Consider the following 14,200-nt stretch of genomic DNA (forward strand, 5'->3'; position numbering starts at 1 on the left):
CAACTCTATTCAGAGTGCAGCTAGAAACCTAGCAAAAAAATATATATATATATTTGCCCGAAAAGTGTGTCATTTTAATGAATTTCGAAATGGTTCAAATTAGGATTACAATTCGACTAGTTCAAAGCTAGATTTTTTACCCTATTGGATTCCATAGGGATCTAAATAAAAGTGGGTCGCGAGCAGAAAAAGTTTGATACTCCTTGTTAAATACTGTGAGAGCATTATAATTCATTTTCCTTCTAAATTCCACAATTGATGACCAAGAACGTAATCATGCACATAATTAGTATATAACATTAGTTTACAGCATTTTTGAACTCGGTAAGCTGATCATCGTTTATGGTGTAGAATTATGCCCTGAGTTCAAAAACGCGAAGGAAAAAAATTACAGTAGAGCGGAAATTTTTTCAACTTTCCACACAAGGTTGATGATTTGAAATCGATTTTTGTTCTATTTTTAAGCAAAGTCGCTCACTTCACACATCTCATTCTCCGTAATCAATGCTCCGATTGAGCTGAATTTTTTAGTGTATCTCGCCTACATATGATATGTCAAAAAAAAAAACGTTGAGAAAGAATTTTTAAATTGTATTTTTCTTATTGAAAAAAATACATTTCTTCATATATCGTTGAAAATTTTGCTAAAATTTAAGGAGATCGTTCCCAAAGCTCGCCAATATCTTGAATTTTATCAATCTGACGCAAAACCTGCATTCAGATGATCGAATGGTATTATATTCAGCTTTTAATTTATGGAAAAAGATTTAAAATTGGTTGAACAAAACGCAACATATTTGAATTTTATTAAATTCCATATTTCAAAAAGTTGTAAAACTCGATATTGAGCTAAAACTCAAAAACTGTTCGAGGTACTTTAAATTTTTTGAAGCACGGTTTCGAAATCAGCGCTAAATTATGCTTCAAAAATTTTGGTCGTTGACAGAAGTTCACGACTTTCGTTTTATTTTGTAAACTAGTGTAATTAATTGATGAGTGTTTCTCTTATCTCTTTCCCTATCAGGTCAACTCGGCACCGGCGACCAAATCCGACGGGACAAAATCATCCACCTCAAATTGTTCAACGTTTCGAAGATAGCCACCTGCTGCGACTACTCGTCGGCCCTAACCCTGGAAGGTCAACTGTACCTTTGGGGTGATAACAATAAGAATCAAGCCTCCCTGGACAGTAGCAGCCTCTTGCTGAAAACTGCCAGCACGCCAACGCTGTTCCATCGCTTCCGGAACATTTTGGATGTCGCGTCGGGAAACTTTGAAACCTACATCGTTACGAATGATTTGCGCATTCATGACGTTCGGTTGGATGATGTAAGCTTACACTACGAGTGCGCAGATAGGAAGCGATGGATGGAGGTGCCTGATAATATCGCTCTGGATGAATTACCCCTGATATTAGCTAGCGATAGCCTCATTATCGTAAACCACCTTCCGCTCAATAAAGACCTGCTCCGAATCTACACCAAAGAACAAGCCACGGTACAAAATCTACTTAAGCATTTCAAAGAGCACAACATTGCTAAAATAATGAAAAACACCTCCAGCGTGCTGGCGCCGCACTTTTTCTATCGTTCGTGCACGCGACTGTTCTATCTAATGTTGCTGAATTTGAAATCTTTGTACAAATTTGCTCTAGATAACGATATCACGAAAATTATGTCGCTTTTGCTGCACGAAGAGTTCCATTTCCTGTACAGGCAGATCGTCAAGTGCTACAGCGACAGCGACTGTCTCGGGCTGATGCACGATCCGGAACTGAAGCTGCTCCAAATCTATCTGGATAATGTAAAGAACGTTATCGAACTGAGTGAAATTCTAGTCAATTCGAGCAAAACGCTGAGCGAACCGGTGGAAACCCGGCTGCTGAACGTGAAGAGCGAGTGGCTCCGGTTTCTGAACGAGGAAGTCACCGAAGAGATGGGCAAGCTCACGAAAGGTAATTTGATATTGGGAGCTTTATATGTATTTCTTTCAGGACATTGAAGAGCTTATTCAAAAGTCTTCTGATATCTCAATAATGTTGTACATATGTTTTTATGTTTATGTTCTGCAGTTCCAAGTTATTTTTTAAGCATACCTAATTCAAAGTTTTTTTTTTCATTTCTCTAAAGCGACCAAAGCATTTTGGCTCAATGAGGATAACCTACGGTGGTACGCCCTGCGGGAATCGCATCGCAGGGTCGTACTGGATTCGATGGAAGTACCCCTCAAACTGCTGGAAGTCAACATATTTTTCTCCTCGCCGCGGATCGTCCTATTCTCGGATTGTCTGGCGTACCTGTCCGGGACACAAATAGTAGAATACCCGCTGGATTTGATTTGGATCTCGGCGGAAATCAAGGAAACGTTCAAAAACAAACACCGGGAAAAGCTTAGGTTCATGATAAGCGTCATCACACCGGAGGAGAACCTACGCTGCTACACGATGAACTCGGAAGATAAGATGGTTTGGCTGAACGAGCTCAAACGGCACGTGATGAAGGTCCTGAAAAAGGACCCCACGTCGAAGCAGCCCATGTATCGGTACAGCTCGTACCGGTTCAGCGATAAGCACGCCAAGTACGGCGGAATGGAGTACTACGGCTTGTGGAAGGTTGGTCAAATTGATGGAATCGGGCAGCTCAAGGGGAAGGACCGTTCGTACCGAGGCGAGCTGTACCATGGGGACATCACTGGGTGTGGACGCATGAATCGTACCCTGTACGGGATCGAGACGGTTTATGAGGGTGAGTACAAAAAAAAAACTCGGGAAATTATTCATCAGATAGAGAATTTTATTTCCATACTTCGTTCGAATTTAACTCAATCGTAAAATCCGCTGTTTCGTAGTCGCATCGTGTGGTCAAAATGCATGTGTCCGTACACGAACCGGGTGGATACGCACGGAGCAGGATAACTGCAGGGATAGCAGCACGGGCCAGGGGAAGGTGGGCAGCATGGTCCGCAAGGTCCTCCACAGCAGTCGTAAATGTTTGGAAGGGCTCCACCAGGGTACATATTTCTCGAAAGGATTTAGATTTTTTTCTTCTACTAGTTTACTTCTTCTTTTTTCTGGCTGAGCCCGTTTTCGTGAACCGAGTTGAGGGCCGATGATGTACTAGTTTACTGATTTTGACGTCTGTGTCGTTCGAGCTTCCAAAAGATAATGACATAATGACAAGGTTGAATAAAACATCAAATTTGGATTGCTACGATTTTCGTTGAAATCCTGCAAATCTGGTCGGCGTTAAGTCAGAGAGGACCATGTGTCTTTTACTTAATTTCTAGAAAAACGACTTTAAAGTTTGCAACTCTATAAGTTTTGAGTTTTTCAACAAATGCTCTTGAATTTTTGCCATAAATCTTAATAACTATTCATCACAGCATCGCTCTGTATCGATCGCGAAAAAACGTAAAATAAAGCTTGAAACCGAGAAATTGCTAAGTAATTGAATGTACTTAGTCCACTTTGACTGAACGGTTTTTGGAAAATCTTCAACCAACTACTACAGTTCACTCTCAAGTTTTTACATATTTGATGAAAAAATAATGCACAAGTAGGACAACAGTTAATAGGAGTAGTGTATAATGTGAGCAGGAAGTTTGAAATTCGATATTTCTGTTATTACACTGTTGATTACCATTTTCAATTTTTATGTTCAGGCAGAGTGGACCAAGTACAACAGCTCAATACCACATGAAGGGTAGTCAATTAATGAGCTATTTAAGAATTCTTAACTTGAACATTTAATAGCTAACAACTTTTTGAATGTATTTTCACAGCTCGGTACGTTATTTGAAATATTGTAGTTACACAGTTAATAATAATATATTCAGAGGACTGGCATTTTTCAAATTGGGGGTCTCCAGTTAGCCTATTGGTTAAGGCTATGGATCGCCAATCCGGAGACGGCGGGTTCGATTCCCGTTCCAGTCGGGAAAATTTTCCCGACTCCCTGGGCATAGTGTATCATTGTGCTTGCCTCACAATATACAATTCCATGCAATGGCAGGCAAAGAAAGCCCTTCAATTAATAACTGTGGAAGTGCTCAATGAACACTAAGTTGAAGCGAGGCAGGTCAAGTCCCAGTTGGGACGTAGAGCCATAAAGAAGAAGAAGAAGAAGCATTTTTCAAAAATTCGTTCAGACAGAGTGAACCAAGTACACAATTCTGAAATATGTAATCGGTAAAATCAATTTCTTCATGAAACGGGTATTGACACATTTCAATATGATGCCCAACAGCTACTAAACAAACATACCTATTTTGATTTGGAAAAGATTACGAAGAATAAGGTAATTTCAACTATTTTTCTTAGAGACACATGGTCCACTCTTTCTGCACGTGAAATGCCACAATATGCTTCAACACGATGATCTGTAAAATACGATAATGACCATAATAAAATGGAATTTCATGTGCTTTCTTGATCAATAATCATCAGAAAATACGTCACATCTGGATGATCAACTATTTTATTTATTGGATTTTAACCAATACCTATTTTTTCTGCTCTCTTGACATCAAGCATATGGTCTACTCTGACTGCACACTATTATCGATATTTGCAGTTCAATCAAAAGACAATTGTGATATAACTCTCGTTAATTGTAACATTAAGAAAATTGGGTGAATGTTCCAAGTAGCCCTAAAAATCTAATTTTCGTCAATTTTGTAACTTTGTACCCTCTGACTTAACATCGACCATCTGAACATCTGAAAAAAGCTTAGGTAATGGGGAACTGGAACCACTTTTGACGAAAATGTAAATAAGAAGCAGAACTACCTCCCGACCGCCCTAAACCAGGGGAAACAGGACCGTCGTAAGGATGGTCCTGAAACCCACCTAGGCGGATGCGATTGCAATCGCAAAAGCGTGTGAGGCAAACGTCAGCTGAGGAGCTACCAGGCGACGCCCGTTAGGCTTGGCGTCTGTAATCCCGAAGGTCGGCAGTAAAGCCGGCAAGTGGGACCCCAGCCAGGCGTCCCGGAAAGATTGTAAGGGTGGGCCTACAGGGGATACTCAAAATAACTGGGACAGGCAAAATTATCACTTTTCAAAAAATGTTCAACTCGCTGTAACTTTTCGAAAAGGGCATCAAATATTCTCAAATTTTTACTGTAAGCTCATCAACTAGTTGTGTATCAGTGGTCAAAATTTGGGAAGGATCGGGCCATTCTACACAAAGTTATAAAGTTTCTAGAAAAAGGTATAATTATCCGATAGCCAATTTTGAGCTGCTATATCTCCGGGTTCAATGAACCGAATGCAATGAAATTTTGATCATTTATGACTTAAATAATGAACTTTGAAAAACAGTTGACTAAATTTGAAATTATTAATAAAAAAAAAGTTATGGTGATTTAATTTATTCCATGGTTTTTTAGTAAATTACAGTAAAAATTTGAGAATATTTGATGCCCTTTTCGAAAAGTTACAGCGATTTGAACATTTCTTGAAAAGTGAAATTTTTACCTGTCCCAGTTATTTTGAGTATCCCCTGTAGAAAGGCCGGCCCGTCCTGGATCGAACGGAACAGAGATTTGTGAACATGGAGAGGTCCTCAGCAACCACAAGTTAGGGCGTGCAGAAGAAGAACGCCCCCTGGACTGTAGTAGAGTGGAAGAAGAAGAAACCGCAGGTTGTATAGGAGCGCACTCTGGTTTCACTTCCATATATCGTCCCCTTAATGCTAGAACTAGGTAACTGGTTTTGCGAAATCGCGAGCAATTTGTTTACATCTGAGCGTTCACCACAATAAACAAAAGTTCGTCGATTGAAACTTCAAAAACACATAATGATGCTTCATTTAAGACCAACAAAGTGTTTGTTTTATAGCAGGATAAGTTTTACCAGCCATTTTTACCCGTACTTTCCAAAACGAGTTACCTAGTTCTAGCATTAAGGGGGCGATATGATTTTTGCTAGTTTCATGATGCAACCGGTAAATTTTATGCATAGGTATTTGTATCCAAAATGCGGGTTGTATTGTTTATTGAAAATGGGCTCAAACGATTTTTTTTTTGCTTCACGGAGCCGAAATTCTCCAACTAACATTTATTGTGGATGTAAACGGCAACAAAGCGTCCTCAATACGGCTTGATGCTGAGTCACTGTGTTGTAGGGTGCTGCGGGGCAAGATGGGTCAGCGCCATTTTCGGGCGCATTACTCATGTTTTGATTATGTTAATAATTTTGTTAGTGACCAGCATGAATATACAAAAGTTTGGGGCATTGATTGAAAAATTATCCACTCTCATTGAAAATAAAAAATAAAATGGTTTTTAATCATTTTTCTTATGCGATACATTCCATATATTCTCCATATAAACGGCCGCGGGGCAAGATGGGTCACCTTCAATTTTGAACGTATTTTTGGAGCATTCAAAAGATAATTATTTTTTATTACAAGACTATCTTATAAATGAATTTGAACAAGCGGAATGAACGCTCAAAATTATAACATAAAATTATGATAATTTTTTAGTGAAAACATCGATTTTCAAGTCGCCTTAGGACCACTCATATTGTAAAGTTTTTTATATTCCAAATAAATTTATAAAATGTTTACTAGTAGCTCTTGTTTACTCAGTATGGATATGGAGCATATATGAATGCGGAACAAATCTTATATTTTGACGTTTTTCGTTGAGAAAATGTGAATTACTTAAAAGATGACCCATCTTACCCCGCACTTTTTTCACGGCGCAAAATCGATCACTTTTTAAAGCTGCTTGTATAACATCATATTTTGTATTTAATGAACTTTTTATCGACTTTTAGCATAGCTAACAAGTGTATTAAAGAGAAGCGGACGAATACAAACCAATACGATTTGTTTTTGCAAAGTTATGGTGATCCATTCTTAGGTGACCCATCTTGCCCCGTCACGCCCTACATATACACGGAAACTTCTATGCAAGCCCTATACCAATGAATCTGACAACATTAATCCACATGTATATGCTGCGCGAGCAGCTTCTATGTCACCAAGCCATAGCTCTTTTTTCGGCTCCTATGTAACCATTAACTGAATAACATCTTGAGAAAGCGCTTTCTCAGCATTTTCACAGTTGTTAAATAATAGTTATACGGCATCCCCAAATTATTCGATTAAATATAATTAGGTTATGGATACCGTGACGCAATTCATGCGAAACTGGAATTATCGCTCTTAAAATTTAATAATTAAAGTACTTGCCGCTACTTGGAATCGAACTCCCGATCTCCGTATCCACTGGTCCCGATGATGTCTTCGCTGCCCCACTGCTATATATTATGTTTTCAGTTCAAAACCGAATTAGCGACATTTTTTCTTTGACTTCCGCTGCTTTTGCCTTGCGTTAAACCGAAGACCACATTATCAAGAAGACTTGCAACACTGCTGAAAATCGGGAGTCACTGCTAGCAGCGCCACCCCGGATGAAGGTGGCACTATTCATGATAGTGTGTGTAAATGTTCATACTCGTACCAATACACTCTTTCACTTTTACACAAAGGTACCACCTTAGCTCACCAGGCGGCGGTGCCTTCGGTGACGCTTGCCGTTAGTATGGGAAAATAACAGAGTTGCATGTCTTCTTGATAAAGTAGTCTTCGGTTAAACACAATGTCGGAAGTGGGGCGCTGTATTGTACACCTGGTGCTCTATACAGCGCCCCACTTCCGACATTGTGTTTAACGCAAGGCAAAAGCAGCGGAAGTCAAAGAAAAAATGTCGCTAATTCGGTTTTGAACTGGAAACATAATATATAAATAGCATAAACAATAGCCCGTTTTGTTTTAGTCCAGACAAAACTTAATACAGTCCGGATTCGCTGGTTGGGTCATGACTGCGCCCCGATTAGCGAATCGTGTTCGTTCGTTGGGGCAACTGACAACTGATCAAAATGCTCTAGACACACGCAAGTGACGAGAAATACGTCAAGGAACACTCACATACTTGCGTAAACGTTCTGTATACAGGAGCTGTGATGCGACGGCGGTCAGACGTCAAACTCGTTTTGACATTGACATGACAGTGCTTTTTAGTTGGGTTTTGCCCCAACCAGTGAACATTCAACCATCGAGACAGCCCATCTAACGAGCTCTCAACGAACGAATCGTCACTGCAACTGTGCCCCAAGAAACCTTACCCGACTTCATCTTCCTGCAAAAGCTTGTGAAACGTCAAACGCAGTAATGTTTATATAGAGATAAGTGACATTTCAACACACGAACACTAGCGCGATTTTTTCCTCACACAAAAGTGCACGCCGATTCAAAGGCTATTCAGATTGCATATGCAAATATTACCCAATCCAATTGGGTAAAACGGGTAAATAATGATTAAACTAACGTCCGGGGAAAGAGTGCAAATATTTTCCTCGCAGTTTCACAACTACATCTACAAAAAAGGCACGCATACATTTGAACGTGATTACCTCTATTGAACAAGCTGTGTGGTTGCGCCAACAGGTTCTTCGTCGCAGGTTTTAGCTGAAATAGTGTTCTTTAAACAGCTATGAAGCACTGTTGTTTTGTGTATTTGGCAACATTACAAAACGTACTGTATAAAAGCAGCTGTTTTATTGGCTGGGACTCTTATTCGATTTGCACATCTTCCGGCAAATCTTCCGGAGTTGGATTAAATCATTTCACAGCATAAAGATGGATAGCTGTAAAGTATTTATGTAGTAGCTATATGTACCGCTTAAAACTTGTTTTGACAATAATGTTTACATCCGACAAGCCGTGTTGGTATCTTTCTTTATTACAGCTTATAGCTATAATGATATCGCATAACGGCCTATACGATTAGTTCAAGTTTTCACGTCTTCCGGGAAATCTCCCGGAATAGGAAGCAATCAGTGAAGTACTAGATTGAAAGTAGTGAGCTGGAATTTTGTATGGTGAGATGATCAGTTCTCCATTTCTGTAATAAAATAGTACAAACAGCGTGGGTTATATGATTTCTTGACTAATTTGATGCTGTTTGAGCAAAAGTTTTGATAACCGTGTTGTTGAAGTTGCAAGAAATAAATAATACAACAACACAGTTACCCAAACTTTTGCTCAAATAGCATCAAATTAGTCAAGAAATCATATAACCCACGCTGTTTGTACCATTTCATTACAGAAATGGAGAACTGATCATCTCACCATACAAAAATCCAGCTCACTACTTTCAATCTAGTACTTCACTGATTGCTTCCTATTGGAATAGAGTGCAGTTAAAGGCAGCCCCAGTGACAAGTGATTGGTTTCTGAAAACAAGTTTGGTAGCTGTATGGTGCTTGTTTTGCAGCCGTGTATTAGCTTATGGTTTATATTTGACTTGCCGACGTTCGCCGACGCATAAGAATTGCCTGTGTCGGTGACGCTTCAATGGGGCACGTTCGGTGTAGTACTAGATTTGTAGTAATGAGCTGAATTTTAGTATGGTGAGAAGGTCAGTTCTCTGTTTCTGCAATGAAATGGTACAAAAAGCGTGGGTATTATGATTCGTTGCCTAATTTGATGCTGTTTGAGCAAAACTTTGGATAACTATGTTGTTTATGTTGCAAGAAATGGAGAAAACAACAACACTGTTGCCCAAAGTTTTGCTCAAACAGCATCAAATTAGGCAACGAATCATAATACCTACGCTTTTTGCACCATTTCAGTGCAGAAACGAAGAATTGACCTTCTCACCATACTAAAATTCAGCTCATTACTACAAATCTAGTACTTCACCGATCTGTCCTATTAGAATGCCGACGTTTTTACTTCGGCGAACTTTTGTTGGAGATATTTGATTTCACATATCGACTTCGGTCTAAAATAAATCAATAAGTACAATAGTTTTTCTATGGAATGATCTTTCATGCTTCTTCACCCGCCTAAACGATGTCAGTAAAATTGTGAGGTCGATTTTCTGATCGATTATTCGAGTAAAGATACCCCAGAATACACTATACCCAGGAAGTTAAAAAATGTCTCGACCAGTATGGAATAGGAAGCAATCAGTGAAGTACTAGATTGAAAGTAGTGAGCTGGATTTTTGTATGGTGAGATGATCAGTACTCCATTTCTGCAATGAAATGGTGCAAACAGCATAGGTTATATGGATTCTTGCCTAATTTAATGCTGTTTGAGCAAAAGCTTGGGTAACTGTGTTGTTGAAGTTGCAAGAAATGAATAATACAACAACACAGTTACTCAAACTTTTGCTCAAATAGCATCAAATTAGTCAAGAAATCATATAACCCATGCTGTTTGTACCATTTCATTACAGAAATGGAGAACTGATCATCTCACCATACAAAAATCCAGCTCACTACTTTCAATCTAGTACTTCACTGATTGCTTCCTATTGGAATAGAGTGCAGTTAAAGGCAGCCCCAGTGACAAGTGATTGGTTTCTGAAAACAAGTTTGGTAGCTGTATGGTGCTTGTTTTGCAGCCGTGTATTAGCTTATGGTTTATATTTGACTTGCCGACGTTCGCCGACGCATAAGAATTGCCTGTGTCGGTGACGCTTCAATGGGGCACGTTCGGTGTAGTACTAGATTTGTAGTAATGAGCTGAATTTTAGTATGGTGAGAAGGTCAGTTCTCTGTTTCTGCAATGAAATGGTACAAAAAGCGTGGGTATTATGATTCGTTGCCTAATTTGATGCTGTTTGAGCAAAACTTTGGATAACTATGTTGTTTATGTTGCAAGAAATGGAGAAAACAACAACACTGTTGCCCAAAGTTTTGCTCAAACAGCATCAAATTAGGCAACGAATCATAATACCTACGCTTTTTGCACCATTTCAGTGCAGAAACGAAGAATTGACCTTCTCACCATACTAAAATTCAGCTCATTACTACAAATCTAGTACTTCACCGATCTGTCCTATTAGAATGCCGACGTTTTTACTTCGGCGAACTTTTGTTGGAGATATTTGATTTCACATATCGACTTCGATCTAAAATAAATCAATAAGTACAATAGTTTTTCTATGGAATGATCTTTCATGCTTCTTCACCCGCCTAAACGATGTCAGTAAAATTGTGAGGTCGATTTTCTGATCGATTATTCGAGTAAAGATACCCCAGAATACACTATACCCAGGAAGTTAAAAAATGTCTCGACCAGTATGGAATAGGAAGCAATCAGTGAAGTACTAGATTGAAAGTAGTGAGCTGGATTTTTGTATGGTGAGATGATCAGTACTCCATTTCTGCAATGAAATGGTGCAAACAGCATAGGTTATATGGATTCTTGCCTAATTTAATGCTGTTTGAGCAAAAGCTTGGGTAACTGTGTTGTTGAAGTTGCAAGAAATGAATAATACAACAACACAGTTACTCAAACTTTTGCTCAAATAGCATCAAATTAGTCAAGAAATCATATAACCCATGCTGTTTGTACCATTTCATTACAGAAATGGAGAACTGATCATCTCACCATACAAAAATCCAGCTCACTACTTTCAATCTAGTACTTCACTGATTGCTTCCTATTGGCGAGCCAAGGATAATTGCACGAGTCAATGTTAATACCTCTTAACACCTTATTTCTTCTGATCGTGTATATTCTTATATATGTCATGCTAATGCTAATAGTTATCCAGCTATGCCGAAAGTTTGATGTTAAACATGTACCCTTCTTCCGCAGGTGACTTTTTCGACGGCAAGTACAACGGCTATGGGAAGCTCAAGAATGCCCCGGGTACAGGATCAGCGCAGCAGTATTTCAAATACCAGGGATACTTCAAAGATGACAAGTACAGTGGCTTCGGAACGCTGACTACCAGTTCGTACCAGTACAATGGGGATTTCGTAAATGATCTCAAGGAGGGTTTCGGGGTAGTGGAAGACAGCATAAACGGGGTGAAGTACATCGGAATGTTCGCCAACGACAAAAAGTACGGAAACGGGATTCTGATAACGACCAATGGAACGTACTACGCGGGACTGTTTGCAAACGACGTACTATCCAATTCGGCGGGTGGATTGGCTATTTTCCCCAGTGGGATATATTATAAGGGGGAGTTGACGATCGATGGTCCCAATGGGAAGGGTACTTTTTACTATCCTGAACGGGAAGTCGAATCGGAATCGTTCGAACTGGACGACACCAATACCAAAATGAGTGGCCATACTATGACGGGGACATTTGCGGGTACGTGGGAGAATGTAAGGATATCCAATGGCAGCATGGCTATGAATCAACGCTTCAACAAGGTTCCGATGTAAGTGTTTGATGTTATAACGTAAATTGTAATTTATTTCATGATTATCAATCTTCCACTCAGCTTGGACCTTAAGATCAACGCCGAACGAAAATGGGCTTCCATCTTCTCCTGCTTCCTTCAGTCGGTGTTCGGTACCAGTGATATAAGTAAAATCCGTTCGATGGATGTCAAAAGAATTTGGAACAAGATAGCAATCTACATCAGCCGGGCGAAACGGAAAGAGCAACTTAAGTCAAATAACTTCGAAACCAAAATAGCGGAATTCAACGAGAACTCGGCGGCTGAAATCTGTCAAAGCGGTTTCCGACTAACCACACTTTCGGCCACATCGCTACGATCCAGTATATCCGATTCCAAACTGTCACTTAACACCACGCCAAACGGCACGCTCAATGGAGACACTCTGGCGGCACTGGACAACATCTCCGTCCGGAGTTTTTCGTCAATCACTTCGCGGGAGTACGACGACGACTTCATGTTGAATCCTTCCGGAAACCAGAGTCGGACGTCGCCCTTCCGAGATCTGGACATAATTCCGGATTTTTGCATCACTTCGCTCAACCAGCAAGGGCTGGCCCTGCTGCGAGATTACCTGGGTGAGGCGTTCCGGAACCAGCACCACCCGTTGCATCAACTGTTCGAGAAGCTTTCCAGCTGTTTCTACTCTACGTACAGCTGCTGGAAGTTTACACCGAATTCGATTCTCTGTGAACCGGCCATGAACGAGTGGATCTCCATTGTCAGTCGGATCTACACGCTGGTGGTGACGGTTATGTTTCCAGCGTTGCCAAAGGATTCCACGGTGGTAGATGGGTAAGTAGAATCCGGAAGATAAATTCCTGAAAACTTGATAGAAGTCTTGATAGAATTTCAATTAAGTTTCTTAGAATTTTGTGGTATTCTTGGGATTTCCATTAAATTGCACCGACTTCATGGAGTGAAGGGATTCTTCAAGAGATTCCTGTTCCTTTAGAAATTCTTCCTGATATTCTAGTATGTTTTTTCCGGGATATCTCCAGAGTATCTCATGGAATTCCTCCTGGGATTTTGCCCGTGATTTTTTTTCGGGATTCCTCTTGCGATTTTTCTAGGCTTTTTTTCCTAGGATTCCTCCAGGGATTACTATAGAATGAGAATGATTCTCGTATCGTAATACCACAATTTTTCGTTATTCCAGGGAACTGCTGTCATACCAAACTCTGCTGTATCCAATACTTATGACTCAGGGTATATATTCGGCATTATTTGTGCTGTACGCGAGCAAGTGCAGCAAAAACGACGAAATTTACCGACAAAGGATATTGATCTGCGAGAAAAAGACGGACGAAAATTTGATACAATTGCTGGACATTAACAGGTTTGTTGAAACAATCCAATTTCGTTATAAAAATATTTGTATTTGTATTTGTATTTGAACCTAACTTCCATCGGACTCCATTGAGTCTACATGAAACGCCAACTATCTAAAGCAACATTTAACATTATCAAATAGGGCCATCACGAATTAGTCTGTTCTTAAAAGTAGTGGTCGAAAGATTAAAATCAAACAAATGGTAACTTTCGTTGAACAACATGCACATGGCCCTTATCGGCTCATTCTGTCCGTAATCCGTACGGTGATAGTCAAGCCGCAGAAAGTTAGTATTTCTTAAAGTTCTTGCAGGAACATTGAAATTCAAACGAGAAAGGATGTTCGGTGCATCGATTTCGCCTTTCAACAGTTTGGCCATAAACATTGTCTTCATTAGGTTCCTCCTTTTCTCTAGAGATGCCATACCTATTAACTGACAGCGGTCAGAGTATGGCGGGAGTTCAGCAGGATTGTTCCATGGCAAGGTTCTCAGAGCAAATCTGATGAATTTTCGCTGAACGCTTTCAATCCTATTAATCCAAACAACCGCAGTAGGGGCCCAAACAACAGCAACAGATTCTAGAATTGACCTCACTAACGAGTAATACAGAGACCTAAGACAATATGGATCTCTAAATTCCT

General features: G+C 39.9%; 2 protein-coding genes across 5 annotated transcripts in view; one reads left to right on the plus strand and one right to left on the minus strand.

Moving 5' to 3' along the window:
- LOC109400976 (alsin homolog) overlaps positions 1-14,200 on the plus strand; it is a 125,984-nt gene that overhangs the window by 110,574 nt on the left and 1,210 nt on the right. For both annotated transcript variants that reach the window (XR_009998608.1, XM_062855918.1), the window contains exons 4-8: positions 1,025-1,954; positions 2,130-2,744; positions 11,628-12,204; positions 12,268-13,020; positions 13,385-13,564. Coding sequence is in view for 1 of the 2 variants with exons in the window: in XM_062855918.1 (XP_062711902.1) it covers positions 1,025-1,954; positions 2,130-2,744; positions 11,628-12,204; positions 12,268-13,020; positions 13,385-13,564 (3,055 nt within the window). In the remaining variant the exon portion in view is untranslated. The remainder of the gene's footprint in view (positions 1-1,024; positions 1,955-2,129; positions 2,745-11,627; positions 12,205-12,267; positions 13,021-13,384; positions 13,565-14,200) is intronic.
- The window catches only part of LOC109399656 (phosphatase Herzog), a 335,043-nt gene that overhangs the window by 53,967 nt on the left and 266,876 nt on the right, over positions 1-14,200 (minus strand). The gene's annotated exons all lie outside the window — the stretch shown is intronic.

This window comes from Aedes albopictus, chromosome 3, assembly GCF_035046485.1.
Source record: "Aedes albopictus strain Foshan chromosome 3, AalbF5, whole genome shotgun sequence".
Lineage (NCBI taxonomy): Eukaryota > Metazoa > Arthropoda > Insecta > Diptera > Culicidae > Aedes > Aedes albopictus.